Source organism: Protopterus annectens, chromosome 16.part0 (genome assembly GCF_019279795.1).
Source record: "Protopterus annectens isolate FY-2018-M chromosome 16.part0, PAN1.0, whole genome shotgun sequence".
Taxonomy (NCBI): Eukaryota; Metazoa; Chordata; order Ceratodontiformes; family Protopteridae; genus Protopterus; species Protopterus annectens.
In genome coordinates, this window is record NC_056750.1 from 30,188,545 (window position 1) to 30,210,840 (window position 22,296).

The 22,296-nt window shown below is 41.6% G+C and overlaps 1 protein-coding gene across 1 annotated transcript in view; it reads right to left on the minus strand.

The window, feature by feature from the left end:
- TTF1 (transcription termination factor 1) overlaps positions 1-22,296 on the minus strand; it is a 280,172-nt gene that overhangs the window by 53,810 nt on the left and 204,066 nt on the right. The window contains exon 7 of the mRNA XM_044058464.1: positions 14,323-14,560. Coding sequence (XP_043914399.1) covers positions 14,323-14,560 — 238 coding nt within the window. The remainder of the gene's footprint in view (positions 1-14,322; positions 14,561-22,296) is intronic.

The following is a 22,296-nucleotide window of genomic DNA, read 5'->3' on the forward strand; positions in this document are numbered from 1 at the left end:
GTCTCTAGGACAGGAATCTATCTCTCTGGCATGTTCTGTTTATTGTGGTGACAAGGTTTAGGTCCCTAGAGCATGTAGCTAGGAGGGATTGGGACTTCTTTAAGTGGAGCATGTCCAACATCTCTGGGTTTGACATAGCTTTGTATGTTAGGCAGAGATCACCTCTGAGTAGGCAATATGCGATGGAGTAAAGGTGGAGTTTTTTGAGATGGTCTGTATGGGGCATCTGTTTGAGGTTGGTAATCCCCTTTGTGAGGTATTTCTGCGGCCTTTCCAGTTGTTGCAGATGTCTTGTGAGGTACACACCAAAAGGGCATTGTACTCTATAATGGGTCTAATGAGTGATGAGTAGAGCAGAACAATGACCTCTTTTTTTCTGGAATAAGAAACCTTTTGTGATGAGGTGTGCCACGTAGAAGGATTTTCTGACTACTGTGGCGATGTGATTATCAAAGGAGAGACTACTGTCCACCTGTGTCCCAAGGTCTCTTATCACACTTTCGGTGTTAAGTAAACTACCGCCTATGTTGTAGTTCATGGGTACAAAGTTTTTACCAAAGGGGATGACAATGCACTTTTTGGCATTGAGCTTGAGGCCATGGTTTTGACACCAGGCATCTGTCTCAGCGAGGCCTTTTTGTAGGATGTCCACATCATTAGGAGTATCGATTATGGCTCCTAGTTTGCAGTCATCTGCGAACCTCGTTAGCCAAAGACCTTCTGTTTTAGCCTGTACTTCAGAGAAGTAGATACCAAACAGGAGAGGATCCAGGACTGAACCCAGTGGTACTCCACTTGTCACTGGTCTGAAGTCGGATTTGGAGTCTGCTACTTTCACTGTGTGGGTTCTGTCAGTGAGCCAGTTGGCAACCCATCTTGTGACATAGGGATTTATACTTAGTTTAGTGATTTCATCTCTATTCCAGAGTGGGGGATGGTGTCGAAAGCCTTGGCAAGATCTAGATAGGCTGTGTGAACCACCTTACCCTCGTCTACGGCTTTAGTGACTACTTCAAAGAAGTCTATCAGGTTTAGGAGACATGATCTGCCTTTTACAGACCCAAACTGGGTGGGGTCCAGAGTTTGGAGATTACCAATGTCTTTGTTTATAAGTTCCATGACGATACGTTCCATGGCCTTGCAGACCAGGCTCGTCAGGCTAATGGGGTGTAATGGGGCGGTAGTTTCCAGGGTCCGTGGTGGCTCCCCCCTTGTTGAGTGGGATAACAGTCGCTGTGCGCCATTCAGGGGGCACAAATCCTTAGGTGAGGCTATGATTGAACATGGTACTTAGGTGTGGTGCCAGTTCATTCTGCAGTTCGTGTAGAACGCAGCCTAGGATGCTGTCTGGTCCCATGGATGGTGTGTTCTTCGCTTTGGAGAGTGTGGTTTTTACCTGTGCATCCGTGATTACAGGAACTTTGCATTCTTCCGGTATAAAGATGGACTCTTTAGGGGGTGAGGGGGGGGGGGTAAGGTTTGCACTGAACCTATCTGCCAGGATGCTGGCAATATCAGCTGGGTCTGTATATTTAGTGCCATTGTGCTGTAACTCAGAGCAGATCTGAGTGTTGCCATTGAGATTCTTGACATAGCTATAGAATGCTTTGTGGTTGTCTTTAGAATCAGTGGCAATTTTGTTTTCATAACTAGCTTTAGAGGATTTTATCGGGGATCGCAGCTTCTTACTGAGGCTGACAAGGGAGCTCCTCCACTCATGGGATTTTACTCTCTTTTGCAACAGTTTCTTTCTTCTGTTGTACAGTTTGTTTATGGCAGGGGACCACCAGATTGGCTTCCTTTTTTTGGAGGATAGCGTCTTGGTTCTGTTTGGGATAGAACGATCCATGCACTCGTGTAAGTGCTTATAAAGTGCAATTGTGTAGGATTCAGTAGTTGCAACTGTATTGTCCATCTGCATGGGTGTCATGAAGTTCACCACTTCTGTCTTAAGAAGCATAAAGTTGGCTTTGGAGACATTTTTTACTGTGCTATCCTTAATTGGGGGTGGGGGCAGGATGTAGATATCTAGGGTAATTAGCTTATGGTCGGATTGGACCAATGAGGCATTGACTTCAAGTGTGGAACACAGGTCACGCATGTTGGTAATGGCTAGATCTAGGATACTGTTGCCCTTGGTGGGGGTATGGATAAGTTGATCCAGGGCATTGGAGTTTATGAATTTCAGAAAGCATTGAGCTAAGGAGTTGGTACACGAGTAGTTTTCCCAGTTAATGGTGGGGTAGTTGAAGTCGCCCATTATTAGGGTGTTTGGTTGAACCCTAATATTTGCCAGTACATCAAGAAAAGAGGAGTGGGAATCCTGGGGCATGGTGGGGGATCCGTAGCAAGCTACAATTTGGATTGCAGTTTTGCCCAGAGTTAGTTGCACTTGGATAACCTCGGCTGCATTATGCTGAGCAACTAGCCAGGAGGTGTGGCTATCCTTAATGAATATGGACACACCTCCGCCTTTGGTGTTCCGGTCCAGGTTACATAGTCAAAAAGTGTGATATGAGTTATAGCCTGGTAGTGCAGGGGTGCTCTCTGGAGCCTTGAACCAGGTCTCAGTCACTGCACAGATATTGATGTTCTCCATTTTAAGGATTGCCTCGAGTGAATGCATTTTGAGATTTAGACTTCTAGCATTGAGTAGCATCACCCTCAGTTTTTGTTTGCCTGTTCCTGTTACGGTGGTGAATTTGTCATTTGAACCTTGCCTAAAAAAGGCACTATAGGGGTGGCAAGAACCTTAGCCAGTATCCGGAATCCCAGGGGTGACAGGTGCAGGCCATCTCTGGCAAAGCATCATGGTCTGTTGACCATGTCATCCTAGGCAGACTGGATCCCTTTAGAATGACACCAGAAGCTTAGCCAATTGTTGAAGTCAATCATTTTGTCCTTGTACTGCGGTATCATTCTGGGTGATGACAGAATGCTACTCAGGGCTAGTGTCATACCTGCCTGGGCTACAAGATCGGAGAGCTCTTCCAAGTCTCTTTTCATGTAGTCCAGAGAGGTACGTCTCAGGTCGTTCACACCAACATGGACAATGACAGAGTTGTATTTGTACTTGTTGTGGAGTGACCTGAGTGCGTAGGTTATGTGGTGGATCCTGGCACCCGACAGGCAGCTGACAGTAACCTTCTCCTTGTTTAGCCTGGTGAGTGGGACATCAGTGTGCCTGACTATAGAGTCACCTATGACTAGTGTGTTGGGTACGTTGTTTTGCCTTATTGGCTGTGGTTGAGTGGCACACTGAGTCTGCAGGCTATGTGTCATTTGGGTTGTGTTGGGGGGGTGGAGGTTGCTTGCATTTCTGCTTTGGAGGTCTCTGTTGCTTGAGAAGATTATTATTGAGAGCCTCCGCGAATGGTTTTGTGTTTCTATGTGTGGATTTTGGTGGTGTACATTTAGTGAGACTATGTGATGAGTGTGGTGTGGTGCAAGTGTTTACCTTCTTCTCTTGACTGTCAAGTTCAGTCTTGGTTGGAGAGAGCTTTACCACCTGTTTGGCTAAATAAGTGCATCTCTCACAGGTTGTAGTGTTGGGTGGTAGGTGGAGAGGGTTATCTGTGTACATGAGGCAATTTCTACATTGCCCCAAGATGCCCAGATTCATCAGATAGGAGAGAAGACTGGGAGCTGACCCTTGGACATGCCTGAATAAAAAACTATTTTCCTCTAAACTATATCTCCTCTTAAAACTATATCTTGATTATGATGTTATTTGGACTTTAATGTGCCTATGGGTTATGGGCGATTCCAATGTATCTATGCTCAGTTATATTTCTTAGTTTACATTGGGAGGTTTTTCAGTCTATGAGGTTATGAATAACTAATGAATGATATTCTAAAATCAGGTACTTGTATGGCTTGATTCATGTTCTATGGTTCGACATATGTGTTCTATATTACCTGGTTTTACTATCGAACATCTTTGATTATTATGGTGTGAGGCTTTGATCATTACATAACCTGGCCGGGATTTTACAATATATTGGACTGTTTTTTTATGTAACAATACATATGTTTAATGCTTGTTTAATTCAATGCAATATATACGCCCATTTGTTGTTTTTTTGACATATATTAAAAACATTTGGGTGATCATTGATCATAATTTAGAAAATATCTTGGCATATATCACTCTTTTTAAGTGTGCCATTTTGGGGAACTGTCTCAGGGGTGTGTGTACAGGATTTGAAATAATACTCTTTACTGCTTTGTTCTCAGTTGTTTCCTGCAGACCTTAGTGGCTAACAGGTTGATGCGATTAGTAGCAACACTGGCTCTGATACAGGCTGTTTCACAGTAACATTGTGGTTGGAGTCCTATTATACCTATCATACACACTGAGATATAAAAGTTTTTTTGAACAATTAACCAACTGACTACCATAGACAGTTGGGAGGGCTATCCCCTCCTTATAGGTATGTTTGATATTTACTTGGGAATATCCTATACAGCAGATGGTTGAATATAACACAAGCAGGAATGATTATTTACCTTCCTGGTGACATATGATGTGTTCATGCTAAATTAAATATAAACTATAATATTAGCGATAAGGTCTGATGTGGGGCCCTTTGACAGACACATACACTTATCTGCGTTTTACCAAGTTATTTTCATTTCCTTTTGAATTATTATGGCTACAAGTGGAGACAGTGGATGTATCACTGAATCTGGCCAGATAGTGTCTTCTGGTCACTAATGCCAATATAGGATTGGGATACCATATATTTTTATACCAATGGACCAGATGGAAGGGGCATTTGTGGCTCCGATAACATCGTTTTTGGCACTATTGGTTGATTTTTTCACCACTGAACCCTAGGTCGATTTTTGTCACTTTGCACTTGGAATTCTGGTCTCAGAAAATCTCTTTAGGGTGCTGTATTACCCAGTGTGGGATTGCTTTCCCTATTGTTTTTTCATATTAGATTCCCTCTTTTTTTTTGGGGGGGGGTGTATATGTGTTTGTGTTATTTACAAGTTTTTGGAATTTGGGGCTCCTTTGGTGGCTTGTTCGGAGAAGGTTACTGAGCCTCTGGTGGCATTCTAGTTTGCTGCTTTTTCGTTGGAATATTTGGTTGGATTGTGAGCTTATTGTCATGGATCTAGAATCTATTTTGAATGCCCTGTGTGCTGACAGAAATGACATAAGAGTGTTTGGTATCTCGAATGAGAATGGTACTGACAAGGATGCTTCTAATATGGATCCAGTTGACGGCTGCAATCTTGCAGTCAGTAAGCTTGGTAGGGGAATGAAAACCCTTAGAATGAATATTTGGCATCTGAAGCTTTCCAGAGCCTATGAGAACAAGGATATTACGCCCAGAGGACTCGGGGTTCGTATTCAGCCCCTAGTGGGCAAGACGGATGATGTGTTGGTTAAAGACTGGAATCTGGCACTCCAGCAGGCTTCAATGTCTTTTGTACACATCCTGAGCTCATATTATGAGCGGATGATTGACATGAACATTGCGGAAGTTAAAAACACTCTGTGAGGAATCAAAAAAATATGAGGGTCAACCTCTTTATACTGTTTGTTTGAACAAGTTATCAAAGGAGCTTCTCACATTTGAGAAAGACACGGGACAAAAAAAATAAGAAAATTCAATAGGAATGTAGCGGATTATCACAGGGGCAAACGTTTTGAGGTGTCCAAAACTGTGAAATTTTCTGAGACCAGCAGACCAGTTGGGGCAAACAGCAAGAAGAGACCCAGATCCATTTTGAAAAGGACAGATACTTACATTAGCAGCACTTCTGCTGAGTAATCCTCAGCTACTGATTTAGATAGTGCCAGCACCCGGGAATCACCCACCCCAAAAAAACAATGTAATATGGATCACCTTTTAGATGTGGTGGGAGGCGGGGTGGCAGGAAACACAGGAACACGAATAGTTACGGTGGCGGGATTACTACAGACTCTAATGACACACTAGCTAACATTTGTCATAATGTTTTGAATATATCCAGTGTAATTCTAACAGAGGAGCAGAAGCAGCTTCTTAATAAAGGTCTAAACTTTGTGCCCGGCTTTTTTGTGGATGAAACTTATATGGTATCTGACCTACAAGATTTTTGCTGTAGACTTAATCTCAAACTGTTTTTTTCTGGCGATAATTCTCAAAGATCTACAGAGTTCAGATTCCACAAGTCCAACTTTCAGCCACCTATGAATAAATATGTGTCCATCTTTCTACAGGCTGTGCTCAAAGATTTACATTTCAGCACTGGTGAGTCTTTGGTATTGGGTCATAATTTAACTATTGGGCAAAAGAAAGCATTACAGGAGCTCAAGGACAACCATAGGGTGGTTATTGTACCTACGGACAAGGGAGGGGTAGTAGTCATATTGGACATGGATTATTATCTTGACGAGGGTAAGGGACAGTTGTCCAACCCACATCACTATATGGCTATGCCCTTGGATCCCACATTTAACTTTAAGAAGGATATTGATTCTTTTCCGAGTCAAGCTGTTGAGGATATTATTACGGAGGCAGTTAAATCCCATTTAATTGTCAGGGATCCCCAGAAGCCAATCATGTACCTCTTGCCCAAAATTCATAAATCTGTAACCACACCACCAGGATGGCCCATTGTTTCGGGGATTGGCTCATTAACTGAACCTCTATCAGCTTTTTTGGCCCAATAGCTTAAACCCCTTTTGAATCTCATCCGGGCACATATACAGGACACCACACAGTTTTTAAAAATTCTGTCAGAAACACAGCTTGAACCTGGGTGGCTCCTATGTACATTAGATGTCAAGGCCCTGTAGACAAATATCCTCCATTGGGCCAGTCTTCAGGCCTTAGAATTCTGGCTGGAGCATGCCAATTTATATCCAGCAGGATTCAACACTTTACTCCTGTGTTTGGTGGAGCATGTGCTGAACAAAAATGTTTTTTTACTTTCAGGGGGACTGTTACTGGCAGATTCAGGGTACCTCAATGGGTGCCTCATTTGCACCGATCTATGCAGATTTGTTCATGGCCTTTGTGGAGGAGCAACTAATATATAATTCCTCTCATAATTTATACATTGATGAAACTGACGTCTGGCAGAGATATCTGGATGATTGCTGGATGGCATGGCGAGCTGATATGGGTTTTCTTCTACAGTTTGTCCAATACCTTAATGATAACAAGTGGGGTATCGAGTTCACTTTGAACTCGGACATTAACGAAATTAATTTTTTGGATGTTACCGTTCTGAGGAAATATGAACAACAGTCTGAGTACCAAAGTTATTCGTAAATACCCACAGTATAATAACCTGCTTCATGCTACCAGTTTACATCTTAGCCATACTATCCGCAACATCCCAAAATCCCAGTTTCTTCGTATGAAGAGAATTAGTTCCACTCAAGAGGATTATGACTCTTCTCGTTAGCACCTCTGTAATAGATTTTGGAACAGGGGATACATGGACTTTGACATCATCTCTGCCAGTAATTGGGCCAGTAACCAAGACAGGATGTCCCTATTGGATTACAAGGCTAAAACTGGGGGGGGGGGGATACCAGTGATACTATCAGGTTCATTACCACATATGGGCGAAATACCAATATTATCAAAGATACTATACACAAACACTGGAATATTCTTTTGGCAAATGACAACTTACGACCAATCTTAGGGACCAAATGCCAATTTTCATTTAGGAAAGGTAAAACGTTGGGCTCCCACTTTTCTCACTTTAAACATACTTGTAGTTGAGGTGCTATATACCAACAACTCACCCTGTCTGGTGATACTCTGTTTGGCACCTTCCCTTGTGGACAATTTACAAGCAGAAATACCAGTAAAGTGTATGACATCAAATCTTTTGGGAATTGTGGAACTGACTGGATTATTTACTTGGCTACGTGTAAATGTTCAGCCTTTTATGTTGGTCAGACATCTCGTCCTCTAAGAATACGTATTGTCAGAACATCGTAGTGGCATACGTAATAAATGGGAAATGAACGCCTTATACAGGCACTGCCTGACACATACAAATGCAGAATTTCATTTTATGATCATTGATAGAATTACTGGCAACAGGAATAACATGCAGGGATGGCATAGTATCCTGAATAGAAAAGAAAAATGTTGGATTATTAAGCTGCGGGGGCTTTTCCAACCCAGATTAAATTACCATTTATAGTGCTGTATCTTCCATTTTTATTCTTTATCTCTTATTTTTTATTTGTATAAAAATTATTTCTTGCTTTAAATTTTTTTCCTGCTTAGATTCTTCCAGCATGTATTATTTGTAATGATTTGTGTTTCTACTTTTTGTACTGAATTATAGTCATTAATTGTGCTTAACTGAAGGAGGTGTTGTTAATTAATGGTATTGTGGGGAGGGCTGTACTTCCCATTGGTGGATGGGTCTATTTATGTAGGAATGAATGTTCATTGTTCCAAGGTATTCCACTGATGAAGGCTATTCTGCCGAATCCGGTATGGACAATAAATTATTCTAGCCATTCTTATGGCTTGATTTAACTCTATTGGTTGTGTTTGTGCCTTTTTGGTTTCACTCACATGCTGGCCATTTGTTACTGTATCCTCACCAGGAGAATCCAGGGCCTCAAAAATCTTCCATACACAGATAGGCTAAAAACTCTATCCCTCTACTTTGTTTCATATAGACTTCTCAGAGGTGACCTCTGGCATTCAAGGTGATCTTGGACCCCGCCTTGATGGAACTGCTGCATATCTGCAAGTCGAGCTCCACTCGAGTAATCCGCATACGTGGCCTGATCCTGGTCTGTGAGATCAATAGGACTTGTTGGCAGGACAGATGTGTGTCCCAGAGGTTCCCCACCTGTGAAATATACTACCTCTCCACATCAAGCAGAGTACCTATTTACCCCTTTTTAAACGCAACCTAACGTCCTATGATCCTATGATATGTATATGTGTGTGTATGTATGTATATATATATATATTTATATATATATATATATATATATATATATATATATATATATATATACACACACACACAAGCCAGTGCATTTCTTTGTGCCGGTCCAAGGCTGGATAAATGGGGAGGGTTGCGTCAGGAAGGGCATCCGGCGTAAAACTTCGCCAAATCATTTCATGCAATCACCAGTAAATATTTCCATACCGGATTGGTCGAGGCCCGGGTTAACAACGAGCGCCACCAGCACTGTTAGCCTACAGGGTGCTGGCAGAAATTGGGCTACTGTTGACTGAAGGAGGAGAAGAGGTGGAAGGCATGGCCGAAGGCAGGAAGAGAGGAGAAAGGCTAGGACTGTGGTAGTGAGGGTCGGAACTTTGAATGTTGGCAGTATGACTGGTATAGGGAGAGAGCTAGCTGATATGATCGACAGAAGGAAGGTGGATATATTGTGTATGCAAGAGACCAGATGGAAGGGGAGTAAGGCTAGGTGTATCAGAGGTGGGTTCAAATTGTTTTATCATGGTGTGGATGGGAGGAGAAATGGCATAGGAGTTATTCTGAAGGAACAGTATGCGAAGAGTGTTTTGGAGGTGGATAGAGTGATGTTTATGAAGCTGGAAATTGATGGTGTAATGATGAATGTTGTTAGTGCATATGCTCCACAAGTTGGGTGTGCAATGGATGAGAAAGAAAAATTTTGGAGTGAATTGGATGAAGTGGTGATGACTGCACCTAAGGGTGAGAAAGTGGTGACTGGAGCAGATTTCAATGGGCATGTTGGTGAAGGGAACAGAGGGGATGAGGAAGTGATGGGTAGGTATGGTGTTAAACAAAGGAATGCAGAAGGTTAGATGGTAATGGATTTTGCTAAAAGGATGGACATGGCTGTGGTGAATACATATTTTAACAAGAGGGAGGAGCATAGGGTGACATGCAAGAGTGGAGGAAGATGCACACAGGTGGATTATATCTTATGTAGGAGGGCCAGTTTGAAGGAGATTGGAGACTGTAAAGTGGTGACCGGAGAAAGTGTAGTTAGGCAGCACAGGATGGTGGTTTGTAGGATGACGTTGGTGATCAAGAGGAGGAGGAGGAGTGTGAGGGCAGCACCAAGGATCAAATGGTGGAAATTGAAAAAGGGTAATTGTGAGATAGAGTTCAGGGATGAGTTAAGACAGGCACTGGGTGGCAGTGAAGAGTTACCAAATAGCTGGGTAACTACAGCAGAGCTAGTAAGGGAGATGGCTAGAAAGGTGCTTGGTATCACATCGGGACAGAGGAAGGATGGCAAGGAGACATGGTGGTGGAATGAGGAAGTACAGAAGAGTATACAGGCAAAGAGGTTGGCAAAGAAGAAGTGGGACTGTCAGAGAGATGAAGAAAGTAGACAGGAGTATAAGGAGATGAGGTGCATGGCAAAGAAAGAGATGGCGAAGGCTAAGGATAAGGCATATGAAGAGTTGTATGAAAAGTTGGACACTAAGGCTGGAGAAATGGACCTGTATCGATTGGCTAGACAGAGGGACCGAGCTAGGAAAGATGTGCAGCAGGTAAAGGTGATAAAGGATAATGAGGGAAACATACTCACAAGCGAGGAGAGTGTGTGTTGAGGAGATGGAAAGAGTACTTTGAGGGGTTGATGAATGAAGAGAATGAGAGGGAGAGAAGGTTGGATGATGTAGGGTTAGTGAATCATGAAGTACAATGGATTAGCAAGGAGGAAGTAAGGATAGCTATGAAGAGAATGTAGAATGGAAAGGCTGTTGGCCCAGATGACATACCTGTGGAAGCATGGAGGTGTTTAGGTGAAATGGCAGTGGAGTTTTTAACCAGATTGTTTAATGAAATCTTAGAAAGTGAGAGGATGCCTGAGGAATGGAGAAAAAGTGTTTCGGTACCGATTTGTAAGAATAAAGGTGATGTGTAGAGCTGTAGTAACTACAGAGGGATTAAATTGATAAGTCACAGCATGAAGTTATGGGAAAGAGTAGTGGAAGCTAGGTTAAGAAGGGACGTGATGATTAGTGATCAGCAGTATGGTTTCATGCTGGGAAAGAGCACTACAGATGCGATGTTTGCTCTGAGAGTGTTGATGGAGAAGTACAGAGAATGTCAAAAGGAGTTGCATTGTGTTTTTGTAGACTTAGAGAAAGCATGTGACAGGGTGCCTAGAGAGGAGTTGTGGTATTCTATGAGGAAGTCAGGAGTGTCAGAGAAGTCTGTAAGAGTGGTACAGGATATGTACGAGGGTAGTGTGACAGCGGTGATGTGCGATGGGAGTGACGGATGTGTTTAAGGTGGAGGTGGGGTTACATCAAGGATCAGCTCTGAGCCCTTTCTTATTTGCAATGGTGATGGACAGGTTGACAGACGAGATCAGACAGGAGTCCCCATGGACTATGATGTTTGCAGATGACATTGTGATCTGTAGTGAGAGTAGGGAACAGGTGGAGGAGACCCTGGAGAGGTGGAGATGTGCTCTAGAGAGAAGAGGAATGAAGGTCAGCAGGACTAAGACAGAATATATGTGTGTGAATGAGAGGGAGGACAGACGAATGGTGAGGATGCAGGGAGTAGAGGTGGTGAAGGTGGACGAGTTTAAATACTTGGGGTCAGTAGTTCAGACTAACGGTGAGTGTGGAAGAGAGGTGAAGAAGAGAGTACAGGCAGGATGGAGTGGGTGGAGAAGAGTGTCCGGAGTGACTTGTGACAGACGAGTACCTGTAAGAGTGAAAGGGAAGGTCTACAAGAGGGTAGTGAGACCAGCTATGTTATATGGGTTGGAGACAGTGGCACTGACAAAAAGGCAGGAGTTTGAGCTGGATGTGGCAGAGTTAAAGATGTTAAGATTTGCACTGGGTGTGACGAGGGTGGACAGGATTAGGAATAAGTATATTAGAGGGTCAGCCCAGGTTGGAAGGTTTGGAGACAAAGCCAGAGAGGCAAGATTACGCTGGTTTGGACATGTGCTGAGGAGGGATGCTGAGTATATTGGGAAAAAGATGCTAAAGATGAAGCTACCAGGTAATAGGAAAAGAGGAAGGCCTAAGATAAGGTTTATGGATGTGGTGAGAGAGGACATGCAGGTGGTTGATGTGACAGAGCAAGATGCAGAGGACAGGAAGAAATGGAAACAGGTGATCCGCTGTGGCGACCCCTAACGGGAACAGCCGAAAGAAGAAGATGATGATGATGATATGGGTCTACTTTCTACTTCATAACATTGAATTTCATAACATTGAGACCAAAACATCTAAATCCCAAAACATTAAAAACCCAAAACATTGAAAATTTAGAACACTGAAAGTGTGCTTCATAACACTGAAAACTACAATGCATATGTAAATAACATCCTTTCCCCCTATAAACACCACCTAAATAACCAACACACTTTTTTCTACTACCCTCTACACCCCCCGTAAATTAAATATACCAATTCCAAAATCGTTAAGAAATTAACTTTTTTCCACTGTAGTGTGATCTTGGACTTGGTATGTTTAATTTATGGTGGGGCAGAGGCTCCCCACATGGGGAGTGCAGAAAGGTTTGCCCCCCTGCAGAAACGTAGTAGAAATTGTGTCTGTTAGGTGGTGCTGTACGTGGAGTGGATCTTATTAACTTGTGCACTCTAGTTTTCAATGTTATGAAGCACACTTTCAATGTTCTGAGTTTTCAATGTTTTGGGTTTTCGCTGTTTTGAATTTTTGATGTTATGGTCTCAATGTTATGAAATTCAACATTATGAAATGTCAATGTTATGAAGTAGACCCATATATATATATATATATATATATATATATACACACACACACACACACACACATATGAGTACATGACACAATCGTACACGCCTATAATATGAACAAGACTGATGTTCAATCCTTAAAAAAAAAACCCTCCTGCTAATTATATCTACCAATGTTGTGATCGCTCTACAGTAGCTGGTAATGTTTGATCAGCTAATTTTTGATCAGCCTGGCTTTTTTTTTCAGTGCGATCATCCCTCCCATTTGACCACTTCAACAACACCCACATATTAGCAACATACTAAATAAATAATTTCGATACTCTTTCTACTTGTACTTCCTGCGAGAGAACAAAATCAGAATTTACGTCGTATAACACCAAGATGTGGAAGTGTCAGGGGAAATCTGAGCCATCTTACACAGCAGTGTTATTGGCCATGAATGGTTTAATTAATTAAACGCAAGTACAAAATATATAAAATTATATCTTTTTTCAAAACAGATGATTTGACAATGAAAGCATTAATAATTTTAGCATTATGCAATGCAAAAACAAGGTACTGGTTGAGGTACAATTAAATTTGTAGTAATTGATCTAAATGTTTTGTAAATGTTAATGACAAAAATGTTTAATGGCTTTTAAAATCACAATATATACTTAAAGGTTGTAACAACTTGCATGTTTATATAAAAATGTCAGTCTGTCTATAGACTGCACCTGCTGAGTACACATTCATAAAATTACTAAAGTACTTTTTTTTATATCCTTCCTTAAGTAACTACTGCCAAGGTGTTTGGCAGAAATTCCTGACTCATAATGCAAGCTGCCAAGTTGCTACTCCTCCAACACAAAGTGCCCTCTGTTCTATCCTACATGTAACTAAAGACAAGGATCTCATATGTAAATGTCTACCTACAGAGCCAGTAATTTATTCAGCATAAAACATTTCAATCCCAGTCACCCTCCTTACTGGCTCCTGTTGTAAGTTTTTTTTTTTTTTCATCTGTGTGTTTTTAAGACTAGATATTTACTGCTCTTCAGTTAGGTAATATACTATCTCTCAAAAATTAATTAGTAAATCATAGATGCCTGTCAAGAATCACTGTATCTCCTCATGTTGAAATACAAATCTTAAATAACAGTTACTTCATAGTATTGTAGTCACATCTTGCATGATGTGTACACCTTATTATTCCAAACTATATCAGATACAAAAACACAAAGCAAACATCTATCTTGTACATTACGTAACCAGACACGCAAACTCAATGTCCTTTCTTCTGTTTCAGACTGTTTTACAAATACTTTTGACGATGACTAACGTAAAGTCAGTTCTTCAACTTTCTAAGAAACATTTAACAAGGACTTATAGGAGTAACTAAAACCATCTTGATTTCAAGTTATACTATATAGGCTGCAGATTTGTGTTATAACTTAATTTACAATCACAGCTAACTAAGTAAATACCGAATCTGAATGGCACACCAAATCTGAAGCAAAGTTGCCTAGATGCACATTTTATTACAAAGAAAAAAAGTACAGAGCAAAGAATAAATTAATCAAAAGCACCAAACAAAAATGTTTGGTGGTGAAATCAGAACATGCTTGCATACGCAGTAATGAAGACAAGCAGACACTCACCACTTCAATTTACACTGCATCCAGTTCCTAGTCCCCACAGCTGTTGCTACTGAAGTCCAGCTAATGCCCTTGTACAGCTTTTCCTTCATTATTAATAAAGCTGGGCTATAGCCTTTCTCTTGGTACACTGAGTCTATATGTGTTGTGTCCTCTTCAGATAACATTTTTAAGACGCAGACCTTCACTGCCTTCATCAGCCTTTTTATCTCTGCTTTACTCCAGTGTCCATTTTGTATATCTTAAATAAAACAACACAGTTAATGCCATCTTGTTTGCTTACAACTGCACAAAATAACCAACAAGATATCTGAATCTATCTGATAACCTAAAAATAGTGGATACTGAACATCACTATTTACCTTTAAGTTTTTTTTTGTTTTGTTTTTTTTTTACAGGATGGCAAGCTTTCCCTCACCCCTTGATAAGAGGGGCAAGCACTCCACCTCCCAGAACGTATATATACCAAATCTGAAATTGCCATACCTCAGAAAAAAGGGAATACTCTTAATAAACTGCAGTCTCAGACTTAATACATTATATATATATATATATATATATATATATATATATATATATTTGCAGTCATTAAGTCTCCACATTCTGGATTTGGCATTCCGAGTCCTAAAACTTCAAATGGGTACCATAGTGCAGAAATACTTTCAGAAGGTCTCCTGAGTGAAGAATTTTCCAAGCTACTTTTAACATTTAAGGTTACTGTTCTTGTTTCTTTTAGATTCATGTGCAGATGAAATTCCCTTAAAGATCATATGCTGTGAATTCTGACAGACATTAAGTGGCCTATTCAAGCAAAATATGAAGCAGGGATGACAGGATTTTTGGAATGGTGCACCATCTTCCAAGACTTGTGCTCACCCCTCCACCAAGGACAGTTATACATTTCTGATGAGCACACCAAACATCGGTGCTGTTACCACCCTAAAAATGGTATCCATTCTCTATACAGTATGTAATAAAAGCGTGCATCACATATAATTACTACACAAAGACATTAACTGATTAGCTAATAAAAGGCATATATTTCTGTTTGCTCGCTCACCTGTACCCCTTTTAACTTCATTTACAGGTTTGAATCTGGAAACATTTACTGATTTCTACTGAGCAAAACACTGGCACCATGAAATTAATTTATAAACCACAGCTTACATGTTGCATGCTTGGTTTGAATCATTTGCTGTCAATGGCTGTGACAAGTTCAGGTGTGAGAAAATCATTGTCAGAGCCACGTTGTGAGGCTCTGTCCATCATAGTAGCTTTTGAAATTGCTGACAGTACAAGCATCACCTGTTCTAAAGTATGCGGCTTGTTTTCATAGTTCCTTCAGAGGCCAGTTTATTTCATTTGTATGAAGTCTTGCAGTTATCACTGTGACAATCCATAAATGCACAATACAACACTACCACCACCCACCCCTTGAAAATGTATTTTGTATTAGTTAAAACTACTTCAAGTTTAAGGAATCCTACAACTAATTATTAGACATTCATTTAGTAACTTAAAGGGACTCTCAACCTCACAGTATCACTACAGCTAATATGTCTACAATGTATGTTTTTAGAGCTCGGTGTGTTCAGTGATGGTCAGAGGGGTGGGCAGACCTATTAACTTCCATCAGCGATGTCTACTAACACTGCTGCCACTATCCAGACACCAAAAGTCTTGATGCACAATGAATGAAGCCTGGAGTGTTAGCTAGACAATCTGAGTATGTCTAAAGGATCTCATGTCAGAGTGGTGACAAACTGGGAACTGCAACTCAGATGGGACCAGGCATACTTACAGTGCAACATCAAAACAGCACTTGAGCACTTGCCTGTTAAAACTATGTATGCACATATCTTGCTACATATGCATTCCTGGATTTTAAAAACACAGCTCATACCTGCACTGGTAACAGGATGACTGCAAAGTACAGAGCACATTCCAACATTTTTATTCCCACTAGAAAATGAGATCCCTATGGTAAACCAGTTGGTGAAAAAAAGCCTTGTTCATAGGTTCATGCTTCATTACATTTCAGAAATAGCTATATGGGTTACACAATGGCTTAGTATGGTCAACTGGAAACATCATATGGTGAAAAGTAGTACATGGTGGTAAAAAACAGATGGAGCTACCTGATGGCCACACAAGTTTTAATCTGGTCACTAATAAAAAGCATTCCTTACTTAATGCTATTTGCCTTCTGAAATTGCTTACCAGTGGTGTAAAGTAACATTTTGTTATGAGCCTAGAACGATAAATAAAAGCTGTAAATTGATTCTAAAGCACAGAAATGTGTGTCCTTCCTCCATGGATACAGCTTCTGATAAAACAGTTTACTATTTCTTAACAAAAATCAGAACAAGCAGGAATGCAGGAAAGATGAACACAAAGGACAAAATCACCAAAAAAAGAAATGCAACAAAATAGACAGAAGTAGCTGGTCAGAAAGCTTACTGAAGAAAAGACTTTGGAACTTTAACGTTATAAAAACACTAATTAACAGAAGCAGAAAATCAATTACTTTCCAAGCGTTTGGGTTGTATCACTGCAACACAACCCACCACTTTAATGTTTTTTCTAGGTATCAAGAAATTCTGTAGGTTACTGAATCTGAAAATACCACGTCAGACAAGAGGGAGTACATTAATAATTCTGGCAATAATGACAAGAGAAAACAAGTATTTGCTTAACTCTACAGTCTCCTTACAGTCTTATGTTTGAGTGCTTTGGAGAAAGAGCATCATCAGATTTACTTGAGAGTAGTGACTTATTATACAGCAACAGAAACATGAAATAAAGATGAGAAGACTATTGCTGAGAATATATTAAAAATTAATTATTTATTTTACATTTGCTGACCGGGATAGACCGACTGGATACATGTCCATTTTCAGCGGAGACCAGGGGAGAAAAGCTCTAGATAACACAGATAGAACATAACAGATATGAATCAAACATATTTAAAAAGCCCTGTAGTAGGTACTCACAATACCAACAACATTGGCAAACAGGGAGTCACCGGCTGAGTTAATGGCTTTGTGGGTTTGGACCAACAGTTTATTGGATGATCGTAGTTGCCTTGAATTACTGTATGGCTTTATGACATTTTTGAGTGCCAGAGTATTTTCAGAGTGGTACAGAATTTTGTGTGCTACTATAAGCTGATTGAACAGAAGTAGGCTAGGCAGTTTTAGCCACCTGAGAAGAGTGAGGTTTTGACAGTGATGTGTCCCATATGTTGATCCTATGGCAAATCTGGCAATATGGTTGTAACAGCGAGAGAGCTTACTAAGTTCAGTTTTGCTCAAGTTGGAGAGTATGGAGGAGGCATACAGAAGGGTAGAGAGTAGGTGTGAGCAGGCAATTGCAATCCTAGCTAATGGAGTTAGAAAAGGTTTGCTTTATATAATGAGCCAAGCTTCTTCTTGTTTTTTTTATAGTTTTATTGATATGCAGATCAAATTTGAAATTATTGTCCACTATTACTCCTAAAAGCTTAGTATGGTCATCTGGAGAGATAGAGGTACCGCTGATGGATGTTATGGAGAAGGAAAATGGGGTGATCTACTGGTGGGGTAAAGAGGAGCAGTTTAGTTTTGTTGGGATTTAACAACAGACGGTGATTAGAGAGCCAATTCTCAAATGTATTAAATGCGTTTTGTGTTAAGGTTTGCAGGTCTAAGGGGGAGGAGGCCGTACAGATCAGGGTAGAATCGTCTGCATATTGAATGCAGGTTGCATCAGGGATAGAAAAGAGTAGAGGACCTAGAATAGAGCCATGAGGGATACCAACGGTGAGAGGTAACAGGGTGGACAGTTTGTCCTGCCATAATACAGCCTGTTGTCTGCCATTCAGATAGGATAGGAGCCACTGAATAGCATGGTTATCTAGGGAGATGGATTTTAGGGAATGGATAAGTAATTTGTGGTTGACCATATCAAAGGCCTTCGACAGGTCTAGAAATAGGGCTGAAGATAGCCTGTTGTTGTTCCTGTTTTGGAATATGGTATTTGTAAAAGAAAGGAGGGCGGAGGTGGTGCTCTGATGTGGCCTAAAGCTATGCTGAGAGTTGGCAAGCAGACCGTTCTGAATGACATAGTGCATAAGCTGCTTATGAACGCAGTTCTCCATTAATTTGGCTAGTGGTGACAGAATGGCAATGGGTCTGTAGTTGGACAATTCTGTTGAACGTCCACCTTAGGGATATCATGGGATATTTTTCAGATTAAGGGGATAGTTCAATCAATTAGTGTTCTATTGATTAGGACAGAGATGGGGAAAGCTATGGCGTTGACAGCTTTTTATAGGTACTCTGCAGGAAGAAGGTTAGCAGAAAGGGTGGTTGGTTTTAGTTTTTTGATAAGGGATCAGATAAAAGTGGTAGAGACAGTTTGGAAGTTAAAGGGGGGATGCGAAGTGGGTGTGTTAGTGGTAGAGTTAGAGTGGATGGGAGTAAGTTGGTTAGCTAAGGACTGAATAGTTTCAGTGAAAAAGTTATTAAAGGCAGTGGCGACAGTTTCTGGGGATTTACGGGTGTAGTTTGATGGGGTTGGGGTAGTAGATTGTCCTGGATGAAGAAGTCGGTTAAATACCTGCCCAAAACTTTTGGGGATTATTTTGGCGTTTAAACGGGAGGTTCTGGTAGTAGTTTTTTTGTCTAGCAAAATTATTTTTTTTGTATAATTTCTAAGTTGACGATATCTCACTTGGTCGAGGGGGGCTTTAGTTGTTCGCCATTAGGTCCAGGCTATATTTCTAAGTTTGATTTTTATCTTAGTTTCCTTTGTGAGCCATGGTGCAGTATTAGATTCAGTGTTTATGCAGGAGCATGGGAGTCAAGGATGCTCAGGAATTTATTGTTAAAGAAAGTTACGGCTTCATCTAATGATAGACTTTTTAGGATTGACCAGTTGACTGATTTAATTTAGTTTAGGAAGTTAGCAGGATTGAAGTTATTATTATTTCTGATTGTTTTGTACGTAGTCTTGTGGTGGGTTTCTGCCTTATACTTAATAATATAAGTTAGTGAATGATCACTTAAGTCATCGGGGAGAGTCCCAGTTGTATACAAGCTTGGGTGGCTATTGATAAGTACCCAATCTAAGATACTTTCCCTGTTGGTGGGTTTACTAATCCTAGTGGGAGAGGTTATTATTTAGGTTCATAGGTTCATACTAGGCTATCTGCCCTAGGGCATTTATAAGCCTAGCCAGAGTGTGTTTGGCTTTCGCCACCCATTTTAAATTAATTTTGCTATGCCCTTTTTTGAGGTTAGTGTACTGTGCCTCTGTCTAACAGTGACACAGAAGTGATAGCCGGGGTAAACCTACGATCTCCCATCCACTCATCAAGATTCCTCTTGAAGAGAGTCAATGTGGGACTCTGCCTAACCTGGACTGGGATTTTATTCCAGAGTGAAGGGAGACTCTGGGTTATGAATCTGTCCCTCCAGCATGTCCTATTTATTTCAGTGCTGAGGTTCAAGTCTCTCGAGCGCGTAGCTCGATGGGATTTGGATTTTCTGAGGTGCAGCATGTCCATTAGTTCTGGGTTGGACATGGCTTAATACGTCAGGCACAGATCGCCTTTGAGCAGGTGGTATGCCACTGAGTAGAGCTGGAGTTTCTTTAACCAGGCAGCATATGGCATCTGTTTGAGCCCTTTGATCCTCTTGGTGAGGTACTTTTGGGGTCTTTCCAGTTGCTGCAGGTGTCTGGTAAGGTACATCCCAAAAGGGGCATTGTACTCAATTATGGGCCTGATGAGGGATGAGTAAAGAGGTACGATGACCTCCCCTGATCTAGATGTGAATCCCTTCATGATTAGGTGGGCTATATAAAATGTTTTTCTAACCACTTTGGCCACGTGGTTGTCAAATGAGAGATTGCTATCAACTTGGGTCCCCAGGTCCCTAATGACTTCTTCTGTACTTAATGGATTACCACCTATGTGGTAATTTGTGGGCACTTTGTTTTTGCCAAAGGGGATGACTATACACTTTTTGGCGTTTAGCTTGAGGCCATGGCTCTGGCACCAGTTGTCTGTTTCTATGAGGCCCTTTTGGAGGATGCTTGTGTCGGCTGGAGAGTTGATTATGGCGCCCAGTTTGCAGTCATCTGCGAACTTGGTCAGCCACAGTCCTTCCATGTTGGCCTGTACCGCCGAGAAATATATACCAAACAAGAGAGGTCCCAGGACTGAGCCCTGAGCCTTGTGGGACGCCACTTGTAACTGGTTTGGAGTCCGACATGGCTCCAGCAATTCTAACCATGTGGGTTCTGTCCTTGAGCCAGTTTGCAACCCATCTAGTGACATAGGGGTTTATATTTAAGCTGGTGAGCTTATCTATAATGCCCGAGTGGGGTATTGTATCGAAGGCTTTTGCTAGGTCCAGGTAGGCTGTGTGGACCACCTTCCCCTCGTCAATGGCCTTGGTGACTATTTCAAAGAAATCGACCAGGTTTAAGAGGCAGGATCTGCCCTTAACAAAGCCAAACTGGGTAGGATCCAGTGTCTGTAGGTCCCCAATATCTCTATTTATGAGGTCCATGATGATCCTTTCCATAGCTTTGCAGACCAAGCTAGTCAGGCTTATGGGGCGATAGTTTCCAGGATCCGTTGAGGCACCACCTTTGTGGAGAGGGACCACTGTTGCTGTACGCCACTCTTTGGGTACATATCCTGTAGTAAGGCTAAGATTGAACAGTAGTTTTATGTTTGGGTTTAGCTCTTCTTGGAGTTCATGTAGGACACAGCCCGGGACACCATCTGGTCCCATTGATGCTGTGTTTTTTGCTTTGGAGAGGGCGGTTCTTACCTGAGCATCTGAGATGTCAGGGGGGCAGCACTCTGTTGGGATAGATATTTGCCCTTTTGGTGGGGAGAGGCGGGAGAAGTTTGCACTGAACCTGTCAGCTAGGATGTTGGCAATGTCTGTGGGCTCGGTGTATTTTTTGTCATTTTGGACTAATTCTGAGCATATCTGGGAGTTCCCACCCAGGTTCCTAACATAACTAAAGAAAGCCTTGTGATTATCCTTAGTGTCCTGTGCAATTTTTCTCTCGAAGCTGGCCTTAGACGATTTTATGAGTGCCCGTAGTTTTTTGCTAATACTGATCAGAGATGCCTTCCCTTTTTGGGATTTTGCTCTATCATGTAGTAGCTTCCTCCTTCTATTGTATAGTTTGTTTATGGCTGGGGTCCACCAGACAGGACGTCTGCCTTTGGAGGATTGGGTCTTGGTTTTATTTGGGATTGCATGATCCATGCATTCCTGAAGGTGTTCATAGAATGCGTTTATAAAGGATGCTGCGGTCTGGGCCGTATTTTCCACAGGCCCGGGGGCTTTGAAGGATTTCGCCTCGGTTTTGAGGCGTGTGAAATTTGCTTTAGAGAAGTTTTTCACTGTGGTTTTCTGGACAGGGGGTGGGGTCGGGATGTGAATATCCAGTGAGATTAGTTTATGGTCTGATCTTACCAGTGAGGGATACACTTCTGGTCTGGAGCATAGTGTCCCCATGTTGGTGATGATCAGGTCCAGTATGTTTTCCCTCTTGTGGGAGTGGTAACAAGTTGTTCCATAGCATTTGAGTTTATAAATTCTAGGAACCTTTGGGCTAGGGTGTTGGAGCTAGAGTAATGCTCCCAGTCTATGTTTGGGTAGTTGAAGTCCCAATATAATAGTGTTTGGAGAGACCTTCATATTTTCCAGTATTCTCAGGAAGGCCAAGTGGGGTTCCTGTGTTTGGGAGGGTGGTCTGTAGCAGGCTATAAACTGGAAGGCAGTTTTACCCACAGTTAGTTGCACATGGATAGTCTCTGATGCTTCGTGCTGTGCCACCAACCTGGAGGTGTGGGTATCTTTGACGAATATTGATACTCCCCCTCCTTTTGTGGTTCGGTCCAAGTTTTGGGGCCGAAAAGCATGGTATGAGGTATAACCTGGTAGTGCTGGGGTGCTCTCGGGAGCC